The sequence below is a fragment of the Sinocyclocheilus grahami genome, unplaced genomic scaffold (genome assembly GCF_001515645.1).
Source record: "Sinocyclocheilus grahami isolate Dianchi unplaced genomic scaffold, SAMN03320097.WGS_v1.1 scaffold106.1, whole genome shotgun sequence".
Taxonomy (NCBI): domain Eukaryota; kingdom Metazoa; phylum Chordata; class Actinopteri; order Cypriniformes; family Cyprinidae; genus Sinocyclocheilus; species Sinocyclocheilus grahami.
The window spans coordinates 1128095-1148028 of NW_015505285.1; the positions used below are offsets into that span (position 1 = coordinate 1128095).

General features: G+C 35.3%; 3 protein-coding genes across 5 annotated transcripts in view; 1 reads left to right on the forward strand and 2 right to left on the reverse strand.

Moving 5' to 3' along the window:
- Positions 1-242: 242 nt before the first annotated feature.
- LOC107588598 (probable sodium-coupled neutral amino acid transporter 6) lies at positions 243-11956 on the reverse strand. 2 transcript variants are annotated; one of them, XM_016276746.1, is made up of 17 exons: positions 11731-11956; positions 10252-10373; positions 9877-9950; positions 9208-9260; positions 8927-8966; positions 8675-8689; positions 8174-8252; positions 4391-4473; positions 4215-4273; positions 4083-4142; positions 2734-2784; positions 2472-2551; positions 2281-2381; positions 1844-1968; positions 1625-1769; positions 1439-1533; positions 243-763 (listed from the first exon to the last, which is right to left on the reverse strand). In XM_016276746.1, the coding sequence occupies exons 1-17, from the start codon at positions 11815-11817 to the stop codon at positions 680-682; spliced, it is 1353 nt and encodes a 450-aa protein (XP_016132232.1). In that variant the 5' UTR covers positions 11818-11956; the 3' UTR covers positions 243-679. The 2 variants fall into 2 exon arrangements, with proteins under 2 accessions (XP_016132232.1, XP_016132234.1); XM_016276748.1 differs by lacking the exon at positions 8675-8689.
- Positions 11957-12033: 77 nt separating this feature from the next.
- LOC107588721 (tRNA (guanine(37)-N1)-methyltransferase-like) lies at positions 12034-15012 on the forward strand. 2 transcript variants are annotated; one of them, XM_016276943.1, is made up of 5 exons: positions 12034-12088; positions 12352-12980; positions 13686-13810; positions 13901-14543; positions 14906-15012. In XM_016276943.1, the coding sequence occupies exons 1-5, from the start codon at positions 12069-12071 to the stop codon at positions 14959-14961; spliced, it is 1473 nt and encodes a 490-aa protein (XP_016132429.1). In that variant the 5' UTR covers positions 12034-12068; the 3' UTR covers positions 14962-15012. The 2 variants fall into 2 exon arrangements, with proteins under 2 accessions (XP_016132429.1, XP_016132428.1); XM_016276942.1 differs by lacking the exon at positions 14906-15012 and adding an exon at positions 14651-14736.
- A 105-nt stretch (positions 15013-15117) lies between these two features.
- Positions 15118-19934, reverse strand: part of mnat1 (MNAT1 component of CDK activating kinase) — a 20980-nt gene continuing 16163 nt past the window's right edge. Inside the window, exon 8 of the mRNA XM_016276944.1 lies at positions 15118-15498. Within this exon, the coding sequence (XP_016132430.1) occupies positions 15384-15498 (115 nt within the window). The 3' untranslated portion in view covers positions 15118-15383. The remainder of the gene's footprint in view (positions 15499-19934) is intronic.

The following is a 19934-nucleotide window of genomic DNA, read 5'->3' on the forward strand; positions in this document are numbered from 1 at the left end:
AGGGTTGTGATGGTACAAAAAATACACTTTTTGTATATTTTCAATGTATTTATTTATTTTTTTCTTTATTTAAAATAGAAAATAGAAGGAACATTTGGAATTCTAAACTGAATCAACAGAAAATATTGGGAATTAGTGTGTTGGAGAATAAATATCCTGAAAGTTCCGAAAATCTTAAAAAAAAAAAAAATCCAAGTTTTTGACTTCTAAAGACAATGGCTAATCATTAAATCAGAGCTTTATTTTTTTTTGAGTCAGACAAGCAGCTTTTCCCATTAATTTAACAGCTATATAAATCTAATATCCCACATTCAGTTATTGTAAAATCGGCAGTGCAGTTTCTTCATTCATTGGTCCCAACTGTCTTTCAATGGATGACAGCAACCATCTGATTTAAAGATAGTCAAATTCTCCTGTCATTCAGACATAATATGCATTTCAGTGCTCTGCTGGATATTTTGAATTTGCTTGTGCCGCTGTTCAGTATTCAAGTGTCATAACAGTGCTATGAGAACAAGAGATTTGTCATAAGAGCACAGGCTCATCTCATTGGGATTCCCTTAATTTGGTTCAGAAAAGAGTCTCTGCCTGGTGTGTCACCTGCAAAATATGGTTTCTCTTCACGGGAGGATGAGTTGAGCTCACAACTCGTGCAATACGTCCCACATGATGTCAAAGGTCAAGGACCTTGAACCCAGGAGACAATGATGACACACAGGCTCAGCACACCCACAACCAGACCAATCACCATCAGAAAAAATGCCTAGAGTGAAAAGAGAAAGTTGAAAAATATGCTTATGGGAAGAAAACTAAAGAAAGCAAAATAGTATCAACAAAATAATTAACATATCAAGTTTAAAAAACAAAACAAAAACACATTATCAAAGAAAAACATGCAAAGTCATCCAAGTCAGACATTAAAAAGGTTCAACGGCTTGGGGACGGTAACATTTATAAAGGTTACAAAAGATTTCAAATAAATGCTATTAAACTTCCTATTCATTAAAGAATCCTGAAAAAAAAATATTAAGCAGCATAACTTTTTTTAAACATTGATAACAATTAGAAATGTTATTTGAGCACTAAATCAGCATGTTAGAATGGATCATGTGACACTGAAGACTAGAGTAATGGCTGCTGAAAATTCAGCTTTGCCATCACAGGAATAAATTACATTTGAAAATATATTAAAATAGAAAACAGTCATTTTAAATTGTAATAATATTTCGCAATACTACGTTTTTTACTGCATTTTTTTTATCAAATAAATTCAGCCTTGGTGAGACTTCTTTCAAAAACATAAAAAAGAAAAATCTTATTGATCCCATTTTTGAACAGTAGTGTATAAAAAAAAAAAAGTAAGAAATTCACTCAAAATCAGCTGTCTTCTGCAGGAAGTCATGTATGTGTTATTGAATGTATGTAAGACTTTAGATACCCCTGCTGAATTGAGAGATCTGATTGGCTCAGAGCTGATTCGCAAATAAAACATTCCAGGATACACAAACAGCAAACATGTGGAGGTCGTAGAACCTAGAATCACATAAGAAAAGGTATGCAGACATACACAAACACATTGAACTAACCAGTGAAACACACACTGAGCGTATGGACACACACTCACCCACCACACCAAAGACATTCCTAATGTCAGGGACGAAAATAGCGAGCAGCAGCACAAGAGTGAGGACGAAAAAACAGGAAAGCGAATGAAAGAGCCAGGAGAACTCCCTCTCTCCCCTGCATAACATCAACAGCGCTTTACGTGCCTGAGAGAAAAGGAGAGAGGAAATGTTTTCTGAATTTCTTACTTAAATAGTTCACAGTCTGGCATTTGACTTACTGGGAAGTGAATGAGCGGCACGGTGAACAGAACGGCCAATAAAATCGCAAGACGCACTGACATCACCACAACATCCCGCGGTAGGTAGGTGTCATATCCTAGCAACAGCTCAGATTCCACATGTGCTGCAAATAAAGAACATTTGATCAGATCAATCCATTTATCTTCCTCATCCTTTAATCTTTTAAAAAATATCCCTGTCACACAAGTTAAACTTAATGAAAATGAGAAATGTTACTTTGGCAGCTAGCTGAAATAAAATCAGCTTTATTTTTAGATTTTATTTCAGCTGATGTTTATTTTATTTCAAGTCATGAAAATTTCCTTTATGTTTTTAGTTTTAGTATTTTGTTTCCAACTCCTTCGTTGGAACTAAAAATGTAAGGTCATGTCAAGTGTTGCATTGTGGGACTGTGTAGCTTGAGCAACGTTCTTACTATAGAAGGTGAGGTATCCAAACAAGGCAGAGATCAGATACATCACAAAACTAAGAAAAATGCTGACATTCGCCACTCTCTGCATTCTCTGTTTTGTGGGTCTGAAAAACATACATAAATGCATATAATAAGGCAACAACAGGCTATATAAGTGGCAGATGCACAGAAAGAACAGCAATGAGTGAACTAACCTGTGTAACTCACAGTAAATAGGTAAAACTGCCGTATGGCACAAGAAGGAGAAAGCCATTGTTGGGACGGCATAAGCACTCTGTAATGCACACACACACACACACAGTAATTTCTCACCCTCCTGATGTGTGTGCGGTTATGCTATAATATTACAACTAATATTTGGGTTTCTAATAGTCCTGCAAGGCAGACTTTAAATCAAAACATAGCTCGCCTTTCTCAGGAAAACACACACACACACACACACACACACACACTCACCTTACTAGAGATCACAAACATCTGTGGGGTGCATTCAGAGGTATTTAAGCTCTGGGGATAGAAAAAGAAAATTAATGTGAATATGAAGATTAGCATGAAATCAGGACAGCAACAGAATGAAAAAACGCCCTCTGGTATCACATTATATGCAGCTGAATATCGGCACACTGTTAGAAATAAAGGCTTTGACCTCTGGCTCAAGAGGTCAAAGACCACTTCCCTTATTTAAAAAAAATTATTCTACATCCTGTTTCTGATTGACTGGATCCAATCAGACTGCACAAAATATCTGAGAGTAATGACTGTTTATAACTTAGCACCATGCCAGCTATCACATTTATATTTGTTGTGAGAAACAAGTTAAAAATAACTAACTAAACTATATAGAAACAAATAAAAACAAAAACGTATAAAAGGTTTTAAAGCCCATCTTTAATTAAAAAAAAAAAATCTAAAACTAAACCTGGTCTCACTTCATTAAAACCTTTTCATACAAATCAACTGAAAAGTAAAGAGTCCTAGAGAAGTTAAAAAAAGAAGAAAAATAACTCATATCTGACAGTTGAAAAACAACCCTTTAGCCTTAAGCCTGTTGTGATAAAAAAAAAATGTAGGAGTTATGAAGTTATGAGGAGGTTCTATAGCTACATTTAAATAAATAAATGCAGCTAAATTTTATATTGTTCTGGAGCTGCCCAAATTGTTTTGGGTATTAACGTGGGGTGTTTGGGCAAGTGGTCCGTCTGTGAGGGTGTGTGTGTGGTCTTTACCAGGCTCACAGTGGAGTTAATTGGCAGCGGGCAGGGAATGGACCATTTTTTCACCACCACCTGTGTGACAGATGAAAACATCAACATGGGAAAGAGAGAGAGAGGGAGAGAAGGAGAGAGAAAACAACTCACCACTACAGTAAAGAACAACATGAAGATGAATGCGAGACTGCTGGTGTATCCCAGGAAACCTGAAGAGGAGATAGAAACCAGTGATACACACTCTCACACACATGTACAGAATAATTACAGAAAACAGAAATAAACTGACACTCAGTCACTCAAAAAAAAATAAAAATCACACTCACCAATCTTAGGAAGTAGAGCCAATGGCAACACTACAATTAGAGTCACTAAAATCAATAGTGTAACACCATCCTCAAACCACTTTCTAAGAAGGACAGAAAAAAATGCATGACAAAAACGCACACAGTAAAGGCATACACACCTTTTCATATCCACCCAGGGTCAGTAAGATTTCTTTTTTATTGTTTTAGTCTTTTAAGCTCACCAATTCTACTTTTTTTAAAATAAAAAACACAGGTGGTCCGTCTGTGAGGGTGTGTGTGTGGTCTTTACCAGGCTCACAGTGGAGTTAATTGGCAGCGGGCAGGGAATGGACCATTTTTTCACCACCACCTGTGTGACAGATGAAAACATCAACATGGGAAAGAGAGAGAGAGGGAGAGAAGGAGAGAGAAAACAACTCACCACTACAGTAAAGAACAACATGAAGATGAATGCGAGACTGCTGGTGTATCCCAGGAAACCTGAAGAGGAGATAGAAACCAGTGATACACACTCTCACACACATGTACAGAATAATTACAGAAAACAGAAATAAACTGACACTCAGTCACTCAAAAAAAAATAAAAATCACACTCACCAATCTTAGGAAGTAGAGCCAATGGCAACACTACAATTAGAGTCACTAAAATCAATAGTGTAACACCATCCTCAAACCACTTTCTAAGAAGGACAGAAAAAAATGCATGACAAAAACGCACACAGTAAAGGCATACACACCTTTTCATATCCACCCAGGGTCAGTAAGATTTTTGTTTTAGTCTTTTAAGCTCACCAATTCTACTTTTTTTAAAATAAAAAACACAGTAAAACTGTGAAGAAATATTATAATTTAAAATAACTTTTTATTTTATTGTATTTCATATATTTATATTTTAATGTAATTTGTTCCGGTGATGGCAAAGCTGAATTTTCAGCAGCCAACACTTAAGCCTTTAGTGTCACATGACCCTTCATAAATCATTCTAATATGCTGATTTGCTGCTTAAGAAACATTTCTTATTATCAATGTTGAAAACAGTGTTGAAAAAATATTTCTGCCAAAAATGCGATACATTTTTCAGGATTGTTTGATGAATAGAAAGCTCAAAAGAACAATTTATTTGAATTAGAAATCTTTTTGTAAAAATGCCTTTACGGTCTTTTTTGATCAATTTAATCCACTCTTGCTAGACAAATTTCTACTGACCCCATACTTGAGTGTTTTAAACCCATAGATGTGATATCAATCACAAAACACTAGTCTGCTTCCCAAATCAACCCTTAAAACATTTCAGTTCTGGAAATCCCCACATCTAATGCCAGAAATTCCTCCACAGATTCTCTCTCATTGTCCAAGTACTCCTGAATAAGTGCTCACTTTCTTACATTAATAAGACAGAGCAAAAATAAAATAAAATATTTAAAGAGAGAACTTAAGACTGATCTGATCATCATATTCAGTAGTCTATTTACTTCCACCAACTCAGTGCAGACAAACATCTTGCTAAGAGTTTAAATTATTTTATTGTTTTAATAAGATAAAAAGCACAAATGTAAAGAATTTTTTTTAAAATGATAAATTATAAATTACTAATTATAATAAATAAATGATTATACCTTTTTATTCTATTTATTATTTTGTCTCTAATATCGCTTTCATTTTGTACCAATAAAAAGTTTGAGAACAGTAAGATTTTTAAAGACATTTATACTTTTATAATATTATTTATATTTACATTGTTCCAAAAATTTCAATTTCAACTAAATGCTGTTCTTTGAACTTTCGAATCCTTTAAGAATCCTGAAAAATGGTTTCAACAAAAATGTGAAAAAATAAGTCATGTGAATGTGTATGCATGTTGTTTGAACTGGGAGATGGAATCTTGAACAGGTTGGTGTGTGAGAGAGATCTTGAGTTGATCTCCCGTGGTTCTGTCCTAACAACAGGGAGGTACTAGACAGCCTAACTGATCCACTTGAAGAAATGAAGATAAATTACTCCACTGAAAGAAAAATGTTATTTTACAGTAAATGACTAAAGTTTATACTGTGGCCGCTTTGTGATTTTTGCTCCTCCCAGAGAGATGGAGTAGTGATGTTTGTGTGTGTCTGGGTCTGGTCACAGTAATTGTGCTGGTAAAGGGGATCTTGGGCAGGCACGACTCTCGTTGGGCGGAACATATGTGCGAGATTTATGTGAACGGACCTTTAATGCAAACCAGCTGCGTGGGGACGGGGCACAGTTGAACCACAGCTCAGAACAGCGGATAATAAAATAATGACCGTTACATTCTTTACTCTGGAATATTTGCTCTTTTCTCTCTTTCGGAATCTCGCTTAAAGTCAGAAGTGAGAGAAAGAGTGTGTTTCTGCCAGACAGTGAATGAGTGTTGAATCGTGTTTCTAATTTGACTTATAATGTATTCAAGATGTAAAACTTTTCACCTCCGATTTTGGGATATGTAAATCATATTTGTTGTGATAAACCATATGTACTACTACCACCATTCAAATTTTGGGGGCGGTAAGATTTTTTAATGCTTTTGAAAGAATTTGATTAAAAATACAGTTAAAAATCTATTTTAATACATTTTAAAATGTAATTTATTTCTGTGATGGCAAAGCTGAATTTTTAACAGTCTTCACATTACTCCAACATTACTCCAGTCTTCAGTATCACATGATCCTTCAGAAATCATTCTAATATGCTGATTTGCTGCTCAAGAATTTATATTTATGATTATAAATGTTGTGCTGCTCAATATTTTAGCATTTAACTAAAATAGAAATCTTTCGCAACATTATAATTATTTTTACTGTCACTTTTAATCAATTTAATGCACCCTTGCTGAATAAAAGTATTTAAAAATATCTTACTAACTTTTAAATGGTATTGTATATTCCATTTTAGTCAGATTTTTTGTCTCAACTGACATTGTAAACGAGACATTTTATTGGTTGCTCGATTTCTACTTTTTGATAAGATCATTTTTAACATTAAATATGTTCTGATTTGCTAATATTGTTGCTTTGTGAAAAATTTTAATTTCAGTGAGAACAAAAAAAAAATTTTAATTGACACCGAAATCTTGCATTGCACATTATCAGAATGAACTGTGAGGGTGTGGTATATATTTATTTACCCAGAAGTCTCTGTGCTCATGAAGCCGGTGATGGCAGCAGGCATTTCAGACTTCAAGATGAACAAGTAGGTGGACATGGCTAGAGAAGGAGAATGACAGCACATTATACATACAAGCTATGCAACACCTCAAACACACACTATAACACCTCATCATGATGCAAACACTCCTCCCAGAGAGATGGAGTAGTGATGTTTGTGTGTGTCTGGGTCTGGTCACAGTAATTGTGCTGGTAAAGGGGATCTTGGGCAGGCACGACTCTCGTTGGGCGGAACATATGTGCGAGATTTATGTGAACGGACCTTTAATGCAAACCAGCTGCGTGGGGACGGGGCACAGTTGAACCACAGCTCAGAACAGCGGATAATAAAATAATGACCGTTACATTCTTTACTCTGGAATATTTGCTCTTTTCTCTCTTTCGGAATCTCGCTTAAAGTCAGAAGTGAGAGAAAGAGTGTGTTTCTGCCAGACAGTGAATGAGTGTTGAATCGTGTTTCTAATTTGACTTATAATGTATTCAAGATGTAAAACTTTTCACCTCCGATTTTGGGATATGTAAATCATATTTGTTGTGATAAACCATATGTACTACTACCACCATTCAAATTTTGGGGGCGGTAAGATTTTTTAATGCTTTTGAAAGAATTTGATTAAAAATACAGTTAAAAATCTATTTTAATACATTTTAAAATGTAATTTATTTCTGTGATGGCAAAGCTGAATTTTTAACAGTCTTCACATTACTCCAACATTACTCCAGTCTTCAGTATCACATGATCCTTCAGAAATCATTCTAATATGCTGATTTGCTGCTCAAGAATTTATATTTATGATTATAAATGTTGTGCTGCTCAATATTTTAGCATTTAACTAAAATAGAAATCTTTCGCAACATTATAATTATTTTTACTGTCACTTTTAATCAATTTAATGCACCCTTGCTGAATAAAAGTATTTAAAAATATCTTACTAACTTTTAAATGGTATTGTATATTCCATTTTAGTCAGATTTTTTGTCTCAACTGACATTGTAAACGAGACATTTTATTGGTTGCTCGATTTCTACTTTTTGATAAGATCATTTTTAACATTAAATATGTTCTGATTTGCTAATATTGTTGCTTTGTGAAAAATTTAAATTTCAGTGAGAACAAAAAAAATTTTTTAATTGACACCGAAATCTTGCATTGCACATTATCAGAATGAACTGTGAGGTGTGGTATATATTTATTTACCCAGAAGTCTCTGTGCTCATGAAGCCGGTGATGGCAGCAGGCATTTCAGACTTCAAGATGAACAAGTAGGTGGACATGGCTAGAGAAGGAGAATGACAGCACATTATACATACAAGCTATGCAACACCTCAAACACACACTATAACACCTCATCATGATGCAAACATGCATAACAATATGCTCAGAAAAATCAAACCATTCCACGGACAGTAACACACGGTCTACATATTCTAAACTAACACTAACATGCTAACAGCCACGAGTTCATATCATATGGTCACATATACACACACAAATACAGATGATTAACAGATAGTTGATGGAAGGATTGGCTTGTATCCAGATTGAAAACCTGACTGCAGCAAAACACTTGCGCTCACACAAACACACAGTTCTTCACAGTCCATTCTAAAGACAGTGTGAAAGTGAGATGGATTTTGTGTCAAGTAGTTTTGGGAGATTTACTGCTACTAAACACCACATAACACACAGAATACTCACTACTGTTCACAGTGACTAGGAAGCAGTGTTCAGAGAAAGGCAGACAGAAAGAAAAGACAGATTTTTATTTTTCATATTTATATATTTTTTGTATAGCTGTAGTTTGCAGACCAACCTGCTAAGCTAAAAGTAATATTGAAACAGAGCATGAAAGCGAAAGAGAGGGGAGACTCTAATTTTAAAGTTTAAAGGCTAAGTAGTATGACTTTAACCATATAAACAATGAAATACAAATGAAAGTGAAAACCTCACCTCCAATGTTCTGAATGAGAATAGTACAGGCCACAAGAATCTGCTCAAAACAAGTGAAAAACACACTTTATGGGAGTAAAAAGGCGCATTTTACTTCTATAGTGTATTCAGTTATGATAAGTACAAAGATAATGACCACAGACACAGTTAGTTTTTCACATAACAAAATGAAACATTGCAGTGCATCATTACAACTTAACTGCAGGGAATCTTCAGACAAAGACAAAATCAGATAAATAAAGCATTGTGAGCTAGGTATTAGATCTGTGATATTAACCAACCTTGCCAGGTCTGTTGAACGCTCTCTCTCCAAGAGCTTCATAAGAGTTGATGCCTAGCACACAAAAACATATGCAATAATGAGGCCTGATGTATAATCATGAAAGGCCATTTCACAGTGTTACAAATTGCCTACAACTCCTCTGTCTGTCAGCAGAGATTTCTCACCTGATGTAGAGTTTATGAGAATAAGTGTTATTTTAGGATAACTGAGATAACTAGTATAATTTTTTCCCCATTATTATAAATTAGTTTTTAATTTTTGTATTTTTTGTTTTAGTTTTTAGTAATTATTTGGGTGCTTTTAGTTAGTTTTAGTTTTGTTTAACTTTTAGTTTAGATTTGTGTAATTTTAGTTAACTATAATAACCCTGGTGAGGGTTTAAATAAACATAGTTGAAAGGTAAACAGGATTATGCAGGGTAATGAAGAAGTCAAAAGTGAGAGTTGATATTACCTGTCTTGTCACAGAGGAGCAGCAGGAGATGGATAGAATAAGCAGCCAAACTTGAGACCACCAGCAACAGAATACTGTTAAAAACAGAAAGTTGGAAAAAAAACAAGCTGAAATGACTGTTCTGTGTCAGATACTAGGGAAGCTCTATTGAAAGCAATTGTGGAACAATGTTTGTTTCATATAGTTTGCGATTTAAAGTGAGAGTTGATATTACCTGTCTTGTCACAGAGGAGCAGCAGGAGATGGATAGAATAAGCAGCCAAACTTGAGACCACCAGCAACAGAATACTGTTAAAAACAGAAAGTTGGAAAAAAACAAGCTGAAATGACTGTTCTGTGTCAGATACTAGGGAAGCTCTATTGAAAGCAATTGAATGACTTCTCTACATAGAAGTCATTCACTTCTATCCTTGTGTGAAAATGTCTCCGTTTATGTGTAATGTATGTAAGTACCTTACTGGAACCACAATTTTGCTTTAAAAAACTGAGGGGTGCATCAAAACAATTTTCTGTTGTAATCAAGATTATGCCACAAATGTTGTCAACACAGTTGAACTTGTATTGAATCGGAAACACTATGTCCGTGTACCTGAATCCGATGATGCCCGTATTGGCCATAGCATAAGAGAGACCCAGGATGCCACTACCCATGATGGCATTCATCAGATTAAAGGCAGAAGACCAGAAGGATGCACCTCTAGCCTGAGCACCCTGTGAGGAAGATAAACAGACCAGGAATTACACAACAAATCAGCTCACACTGGAGCAAACTGAGACAAAATAGATCCTAGACGTTATGCAAGAGAAAAAGTATGCAAAATGAATGTCATTACTGTCGGCTTACACACCAAGTTACTGAAAGCACAAAGGGAAGTGAAATCTTTGCAAAGGCAAAATAGAAATGCATAAGATCACCATGTGATGAAGTGAAAATGATTAGAAAGCATGAGGCAGCAAATTACATAAAACACATACTCCTCTGCATTTCCACGGAAAGCATTAGAACACGGCTTTATGGTTTTAGAGGAATGCCAAATATATTTAATTTGTAAATACTAGTACAGCACTGCATGTAAAATTTACACTGGTGTAGACTGGATTTACTTTAATAATGTACATTAATTTACTTTGACATGTCTAATATTTCTTTTTTTATGCCCCGGTAAAGCACTTTGTAAGTAATGTTTTGTGAATACTTTGTAAATTCTGTGCTATACAAATCAACTTCGTCTTCTTAGTCTTAGCTGGGAAGCAGGGAATTTGACATTATTTTAACAAGAATAAAAAAATATGATAACAGGTTTGACACATAACCTGATAACACAACCATAGTTCTTTTTAATATATAACTATGTTAAGAAAAAATCATAAAATTGTATAATATATTAAATAATAAATACATACATATGGAACACATTTCTGCCGCAAAAGGAAAAATTCTTTGTTCGAATTATGATAATTATGACATTATGACACTGCTCCGGGTGTGAGTTCACGGGGCGTTGTACAGGTTTTGTATGGGTTAAATGCACAACACAAATTCCATGGTACCATACTTGGCCACACTCACTTTCACTTCAGACATGAGTCATGAGTGTTAATTATGACACTAGTCATTATAAAAAGTCAGGAGTCACGATGAATTAAAAAAAGCCTTCGTTTCCTGTCATAGTTATGACTTTTTATGTCGTAATTATCCATTCAATCATAATTATTTACCAGAGCAAGATTTTGGGCAAAACAATGAAATGGCCTTCCATTAATACATACACAGTCAAAAGTTTTTGAACGCTATGATTTTAATGTTTTTTTTAAGAAGTCTCTTCTGCTCCCCATGCCTGCATTTATTTGATCCAAAGTACAGCAAAAACAGTAACATTTTGAAATATATTTTACTATTAAAGATAATGGTAATAATAATTGAATTGAATTCTTTAAAAAACATTAAAAATCTTTTGACTGGTAGTGTACATACATACATACATACATGGTAAACACCCTTCGTTCAATGACACTTGTTCTTCTTCTTCTTATTAATGTTATCAGGAGATGACAGGCTGTGGTTTACCTGTGCTAAGAGCGGTCTGCTCTCCTCTCCGATGCGCTCATACTCGCTCCCCGTCTGCACGCTACCGTTTGCGTCGTTTTTCCACATGTTCCGCCGTTTAGTTTCTCTTCTGCACCACCACAACCCAGCTGCTCGCTTTTAGACACCAGCGGGCCGTCAACTCATGTGCCCCGCTCTCATACCACCGGCTCTAAAAGAGACTCAAGTAAACGTAAACATCTCTATTCACGTGATTATTAAAAAAAAGGTCACATGTCCACTTATATCTCACGTCACAGACCAATCACGAGCCGAAGACTCGGTCGCTTAGAAATGACGTACTGTCAAGCGTGTTTCTAATGGCTGCCGGCTGGAGAGGGTGAGCAGTGACAGTTGCATTTGTTTATATTATAAAACTTAAAGTTATGTTTCGAATGTAATAAATTACACGGTTTAAGCTCTGTGGATAAGCAGATAAACTTGTAGTTTATTATCAAGTGTAGCAGCTAACAGTCTGCTGCTAAAATGTGCATTTATTTAAATTGTTTTGTAAATGAATGAACGAAAAGGTTGCAAATTCTTCTTTTTGTGTCATTAGACACTTTTGTACTTTATCTCTCTCTCTCTCTCTTTGACCAACAGATCTGGCAGACTTTTGTTCCTGTTGCAGAAATATCGCAGTTGTGTCTCTCTGTCTCAGAAAGTAAACCAATTTGCAAGAATTTCCCTCCAGTTCTCCACTCTTGTCCAGTCTCAGAAAGCCATGACTGACCATTCACAGACTGATGTGGGGCTCTACAAGCCCCCTCCGACAGTCCGGGGCATGACAGAACTGGACCGAGCCGCTTTCAGTCAGATAGTCAGTGTTCCTGCCATACGGATACCAACCAATGTTCTCAACAAAGTGGTGAAGAGTTTGAAGAAAGTGGCACTACAGAGGCCAGGACTCAAACGGGTTGTTGAGGAACACAGTGAAGATGGGAATAAAGACAGTAGTGAAGGAGAACATCGGCTGCTGCTATTGGACACAAACAGCATTACATCTGCAGATTCGTTTGGCAGTGAGGAGGCAGAAGCTCTGAAAGCATATGGGGTGCCTCAGGAGATCCAGAAGTATGAATTGAAACTCACCTATGAGAACCTTAAGAGTGAGGAGATACTGCGAGCTGTACTTCCTGAAGGACAGGATGTGACATCAGGATTTAGTAGAGTGGGCCACATTGCCCACATGAACCTGAGAGACCACCAGCTCCCCTACAGAAAACTGATTGGTGAGAAGATATTATGAATGAATAAATCAACGTCTGTCATTGTTTACTTACCTTCATGTAATTTCAAACCTGTATGCATTTTGTTGTTCTGTGGAACACAAAAAGAGATATTTTGAAAATGTCTCAGTGTCTTTTGTCCATAAAATGAAAATCAGTGGGGTCCAATTTTGTTGCCAACATTGTTAAAAATTTCTTCATTTGTGTTCTACAGAAGAAAGAATGTCATTACAGGTTTGCAAACTGTGTTATTTTAGAATTATTTATATACTATTTTAGTTTTTTTAAATGTATTTTTAAATATTAATAATGATTATATATATTTATTTATTTTTTCAGTTTTTAGTTTTGATTGCTTTTTTAGTTTAATGTGCTTTTGTAATTTTTATTTTTGTCTACTTTTAAATGTTTTTTCAGTTTTAGTTTATATTTTTTCAGTTTATTTTTATTTAGTTTGTTTATATTTATACAGTTTCACTTATTTCGATTAGTTGTCAAGGCAGTATTTCTAATTTTTATTCAGTTTAATTTATTCATCTAATATTTATATTTTATTTGATTTCAATTAACAAAAATGTTTTAAACAGTTTTAAGTTTAATAACCCTAGTTTGGAATGACATGGTGACTAAATGATAGAATCTTTATTTTTGGGTCAACTATCCCTTGATGTTTAAATCTTTTTATGGGCTTCTTGTGTTTTGTTCCAGGTCAAGTAATCATAGACAAGAACCCAGGAATTACTTGCGTGGTCAACAAGACCAACACCATTGATTCCACTTATAGAAACTTCCAAATGGAGGTTTTGGCAGGAGAGAGTAACATGGTAGCAAAAGTGAGTTCATCTGATAAGAGTCAGCATATTCACTTACGTCAGTTTTCAAAGATACCTGTCTGTAATCTACATTTTTTCCCCCTCTTTTAGGTACGTGAGAATGGCGTGTTTTACGAATTTGATTTCTCTCATGTGTACTGGAACCCTCGACTGAGCACCGAACATGAGCGCATCGTTTCCCTTCTTCAGCGTGGCGATACCGTAGTGGATGTTTTCGCCGGGGTCGGTCCGTTCGCGATCCCAGCGGCCCGTCGAGGCTGCGAGGTCCTCGCTAACGACTTAAACCCAGAGTCCTTCCGTTGGCTCCAGCACAATGCTAAACTCAACAAGGTTGACCGAAACATAACATCATTTAACATGGATGGACGGGGCTTCATCCGGGGACCTGTACAGGAGCGTCTGCCTGCTCTAATGAAGGGATCACAAAAGATTCATGTGGTGATGAATCTCCCCGCACTGGCTCTCGAGTTCCTCGATGCCTTCAGAGGTCTGTTGGGCCCGGAGCCAGACCAGAGTCTTGACAACCTGCCTCAGGTGCATTGCTACGGGTTCTCCAAGGAAGATGACGCTCAGAGGGATGTAGTGGCGCGGGCGGAGGCGAGTTTAAAGACTTCCCTGCAAGGACAGTGTTCTGTGCACCTGGTGAGGAATGTGGCCCCCAATAAGGAGATGATGCGTGTCAGTTTTACACTGCCGAGAGGGGTCCTATACTCTACACACACTCGAGACAGTGGTAAGAGACTCTCACATTTACTGGTGTCATTGGGCAGCAGTATTAAAACATGACATAAAAACATACACGGTACACAGCTGTGCTAAAATGTTTCTTTTCCTCCGTAGATGTTTCAGAAGAGCCGAATCCTAAGAAACAGAAGTGTGAGAATCCGACAGACTGAATACACTCAATGTTCCCTGTTTTGTTTTAGATTTTTTGTTTTTAATTATTTTTTAATAAATCATCATTCCATGAGAGTGAACGCTGTTGCATTTCTTTGAGACGATCACACACATAACACAACACTGACACACAGAAAAAAATGACATAAAAACATACACGGTACACAGCTGTGCTAAAATGTTTCTTTTCCTCCGTAGATGTTTCAGAAGAGCCGAATCCTAAGAAACAGAAGTGTGAGGATCCGACAGACTGAATACACTCAATGTTCCCTGTTTTGTTTTAGATTTTTTGTTCTTTTAATTATTTTTTAATAAATCATCATTCCATGAGAGTGAACGCTGTTGCATTTCTTTGAGACGATCACACACATAACACAACACTGACACACAGAAAAAAAAATCATGTGTTTATTTAACTGAAACAGCATTACAAAAATGACAAAACTGATCCAACAAAAATATCTGTACACCTATTAAAGCTTGTTTATGTTACTTTTCAACATGAACTCCAGCGTATTCTGAAGCTGGCCCTCTGAATGGGTCATATTCACAAGGAGTCCGTCACAGGAATCTTTCCCTTGCATCCAAACACTCACAGCCTCTCACTTTGCTTGTCAGTGAGTCTTTTGGAAGACTGATGAACAGATGGCGTGGCAGTGGCTGTAGTTCTGTAATATCATGAGGGGAAGAGGCCACTGAAAGCATCTTGGATGGCACGATGGCATGCCAGTCCTGATGTATAACCACCAGCCTGATCCTGCGGAGATGCTGTGCACACATGATTCAGATACCTGAACATGAGAGAAGATGCTTAGGTGTAACAGTGAATAGCTTAACAGTGGTTTGCAAACCCACAATTTTGGTTTAGAGTGTAATCGGATTAATCCTCTAGAGGGAGCAGCTCTGTTGTTTTACATTCATGAGTCCATGGATTTCACAATGACGAGAACAAATTTGTTTAATTTTAAAACAGAAATGAAATGTATCAAACAAAAATGTCAGCGGTTCCTATACTGTTTCTAAATATAATGTTATAAAACATATGCATTACTGTGCAAAAGTTTGAGGTCAGTAAGATTTTTAAAAATGTTTTTGAAAAATGCCTTATGCTCAGCAAGGCCATTTTTGATCAAAAATAAAGTAAAAACAGTAATATTGTGATATATCATTTCAAATGACTTATTTTAAAATGTTACGTATTTCTATGATGGCTGAATTTTCAGCAGCCATTACTTCAGTCTTCAGTGTCACAAGATCCTTCAGAAATCATTCAAATATGATGATTTCTTATTATCACTGCTGAAAATGACAGTACTGCTTAATATTTTTGTGCAAAACGATTTGTCTTTTTTGTCCAACATTTATTTGAAACGTATCTTTTGTAACATTATAAATGTCGTCTTTACTGTCATTTTGATCAATTTAATGCATCTTTGCTGAATAAAATGCATGAATTTCCTTGCAGACCTCAAAATAGTTTGAATATTATATATTCATAATAATATGAATATTATAATGAATATTATAAAAATGCATTTGTATGCATTTTACACCAAATTTAAATATATAAGAATCTAATTGCTGTTAATATTAATATGTAACAATGCATCAAAAATGTCACTCCTTCCTTCTCCAAATTGATAACTACTAGTTGCCCACAAAGCATCAGGACAAGCGTCAGAAACCTAATGCTTGTGGGCGGGACTCTAAGATCTCACACTAGCCCAGCACCCCCAAAACTCTCCAGCAGCTGGAGTCCACAGCGGCCATTCATTATGAGAGAACTGAAAATTACATGTAAACTGATACTACAGTGAGAGGGAGAGAAAATGGAAAGAGAGAGAGGGAAGAGGAGGAGAGTGATAGAGGGGGTCAGGTATCATCAGAAACACTTAAGCTCCTCTCAGCTTCACACACTTTCTAAACAAACAGAGATTACTGAAGCGCTGGACCATGAGCTAATGCACACAGAATGCTGCTTCAGTTCTCCATCATTAATCCACAAACCACACATATCATTCCACAAGTAAATCACTGTTAGCACTTTTTAATACAGATTCAGAAAGAAAGTGGAACAAAATAGTCTTTAAAACTAAAAATTGATTTATCTTTTCGAGAGAAAAAAAGGCAGTAAATAAAAGTTCATTACCTTCACAAAATGGTGTATGTTCACCTCATGTGGTCAAACTAATTGCAAATTATAAATAAATTGTATATTATAAACTGTATGTTTTCCATATATTGTATTTTGTAAATTATTTCCCATAAATTGTAAGGCTAATAATTTTGGTTTGTGGTTGTGTAAAAATGGGGTCAATATATTTTTGAAAGAAGTTTCTTATGCTAAACAAGGCTGCATTTATTTGACCAAAAATACTGTAAAAAATATTGTAAAATATTGTCAATTTTAAATACATTTTATATTAATATTTATATTAATACAGTTTCTGTTTTAATATACTTTGAAATGTAATTTATTCCTGTGATGGCACAGCTAAATTTTCAGCAGTCATAACTCCAGTCTTCAGTGTCAGATGTTCCTTCAATTCAATATTCTAACATGCTGATTTTGTGCTTTCACCAAATAAGATTTTTTTTTATTATTATCAACGTTGAAAACAGTTGTGCTGCTTAATATCTTTGTTGAGACAATGCTAAATTTTGTCAGGATTCAGCATTTACAGCATTTATTTTAAGTAAAAATCTTTTGTAACAACAAATGGGACTGTATATTTCTCACAAACTAAATAAAATTTTTGGTAATTATAAAAAAAAGTTTAAAAAGTTAAAATAAGTAAATAATTATAGTGCTGTCAAACGATTAATCGCGATTAATCATTTCCAAAATAAAAGTTTTTGTTTACATAATATGTGTGTGTGTATGGTGTATATTTTTTATGTATATATAAATACACACACACACAGTATATATTTAGAAAATATTTACATGTATATATTTATATTCATATAATTTATATTATATATAAATATATTTAATATATAAATGTAACATTTTTCTTAAATATAAACATGCATGTGTGTGTATTTATATATACATAAAAAATATACACAGTACACACATATTATGTAAACAAAAACTTTTATTTTGGATGTGATTAATCGCGATTAATCGTTTGACAGCACTATAATTATACATGTTTTTATATGAATGAAACTGCCTCAAACTGAAGTACAGGAAGAAAAGTCCTAAAGGAAGAAAAGATTTGCAAGAAAATTGGAAGGTAGTTTGAAAAGTGACTAATGTGAGGGTTTGGACTATGACTTCACAAGATGGACATGTTGCTGACATAGCTCATATTGTCAACTGGATGAGGTTGAAATTCTAACATGAACTGAGCAGTTTTTAGTTAAAACATGCAGCTGTATCAGTGTTGACACACTGTGGTGTTGATGGTGTGTGTGTGTGTTCTCCGTCAGAGGGATCTGCGTGTCTTGCCAGCCTTTAATGCCTAATAGAAGTTGAGAAAGACTTTCCGAGCACAGGATTCAGCACAGAAATATTCCCTCAGAAAAAGCAGAGAAAACTCTCAAGCAGCTGCTGGACAATCTGTCATTTTTACAGGGTCAGTGTCACACACACATTCCTCAAACAGATCTGGCAGCCCGCACTGCTATGTCAGACGCACATATATCTAAACTACAACTCATCCATGACGCAAATATCCTCATCAGAGTTCAGAGAGCAAACTCATCTATACAGGAGCCAAGAGACGACCTGGGTCATTAAAACCTACTGGTCCGAAGGTATATTGCTGTTTACAGAGGCAGCGTGTGTCTATAATGCATGAAAACGTGTAGCATGGTTTATGTTTTAAAGAGCGACGGCAAAAACTAAGTCTGAATGAGGCGAACAAAAACACACACCCATTCACATCTGGGAGATCCTGTATAAAGATTCCCTGCTCAAAGGAAAAGCCACACCATTGTAAAATGCAAAATTCACTCAAATCTGTGGACTGAGAGAGAGAAAGGGTGAACAAGTTTGTCTGTCCATTTTTCCACAATGCACCCTAGGGGTATGTTTTAGAAGTTCAGCTCTCTCTTGCTACCTCTTACACACAGAAACAGGGGTCATTTGCAAGCCAAATTTACTCTTGAAGCCAAGGCCAGAATCTTTGTTTTAGGCTTGTTTGCATATGCAAACATCAAATCTCAAAATGCAGTTAAAAAATAATAAAATAAAAACCTTACAGACAAGAAGAGATGGAGGAATGGATGGAAGACGTGTTTGCCGTCATTGACCCTTCTAGACAAGCATATTATAAATCAGATGGTCTGGCCCTGAATGCTGATTGGTTAGAATTGGTTAAATTCAGCCATGCTGCAAAACACTAAATAATAACAATTATGATGTGAAACACCTTTTTTAGCTGTATAAAACTTACTAAAATAAAGTAAATATGTCAGGAAGAAGATCTTCTAGAATTATGACACTTAATGAATTATACCCTAATGAAATCGTCTAATGAAATTTTGTGTGGTTAATATTTTCATTATTAAGTAGTAACTGTTAGGTTTTAACGGTTTGCCTTGGACATGGTTATATTCACAATACCTCTTGTTCTTTATTACCTAAATAAACAACAATCAACCAGATTTATGTCGAAAAACATAATAAAGCTACTGACCCTTTTCACACACGCGCCCTCTTCTGACCTGCTGATGGATTACTTCCTGTCTAGCACAAGATGACTTCCTGTATGGCAAAGTGTGTTTCTGTAGAAAAAGTAGTCTAAACATTGGCATGGCAATGAAAGACAAGTCATTGGCAATTGCTCAAACCTAAAGAAAATTATACTAAGAAATTAAGGAACTCATGAACACTTTTCATTTATAATTAAATTATAATCAATTCTGCATTAAATTTAAAAATAATGCAAAATAGAAGCATTTTCACTAGTTGTTTCAGACTTTAGGACTCTGGAAAATTAAGCACAACAAAAAATATATAATAAGAAATAGAAGTAAAAAATAAAAAACCCTGCATATCACTGCACTCTACCATTCAAATTTTGGGGTCATTAAGACTTTTTTTTTTTTTAAAGATATATTCAGCAAGGACACATTAAAATGATCAAAAGTGTAAATATAGATATTTATAATATTACAACGCTTTCTCTATTTGAAATAAATTATATTATTTCTAAACTTGCAACAATGCAACATTGTAAGAGTAGAAGAACATATTAAGGCATAGTTACCTCCC

Coding starts and splice junctions, on each gene's coding strand:
- LOC107588598 (XM_016276746.1), bottom strand. CDS start 11,817: ATGTGGAAAAACGACGCAAACGGTAGCGTGCAGACGGGGAGCGAGTAT. Junction 10,374..11,730: donor GCAGACCGCTCTTAGCACAG/GTAAACCACAGC, acceptor TCTTCCTCACAG/GGTGCTCAGGCTAGAGGTGC. Junction 1,534..1,624: donor GAATGTCTTTGGTGTGGTGG/GTGAGTGTGTGT, acceptor ATGTGATTCTAG/GTTCTACGACCTCCACATGT.
- LOC107588721 (XM_016276943.1), top strand. CDS start 12,069: ATGGCTGCCGGCTGGAGAGG. Junction 12,089..12,351: donor ATGGCTGCCGGCTGGAGAGG/GTGAGCAGTGAC, acceptor TTTGACCAACAG/ATCTGGCAGACTTTTGTTCC. Junction 13,811..13,900: donor AGAGTAACATGGTAGCAAAA/GTGAGTTCATCT, acceptor CCCCTCTTTTAG/GTACGTGAGAATGGCGTGTT.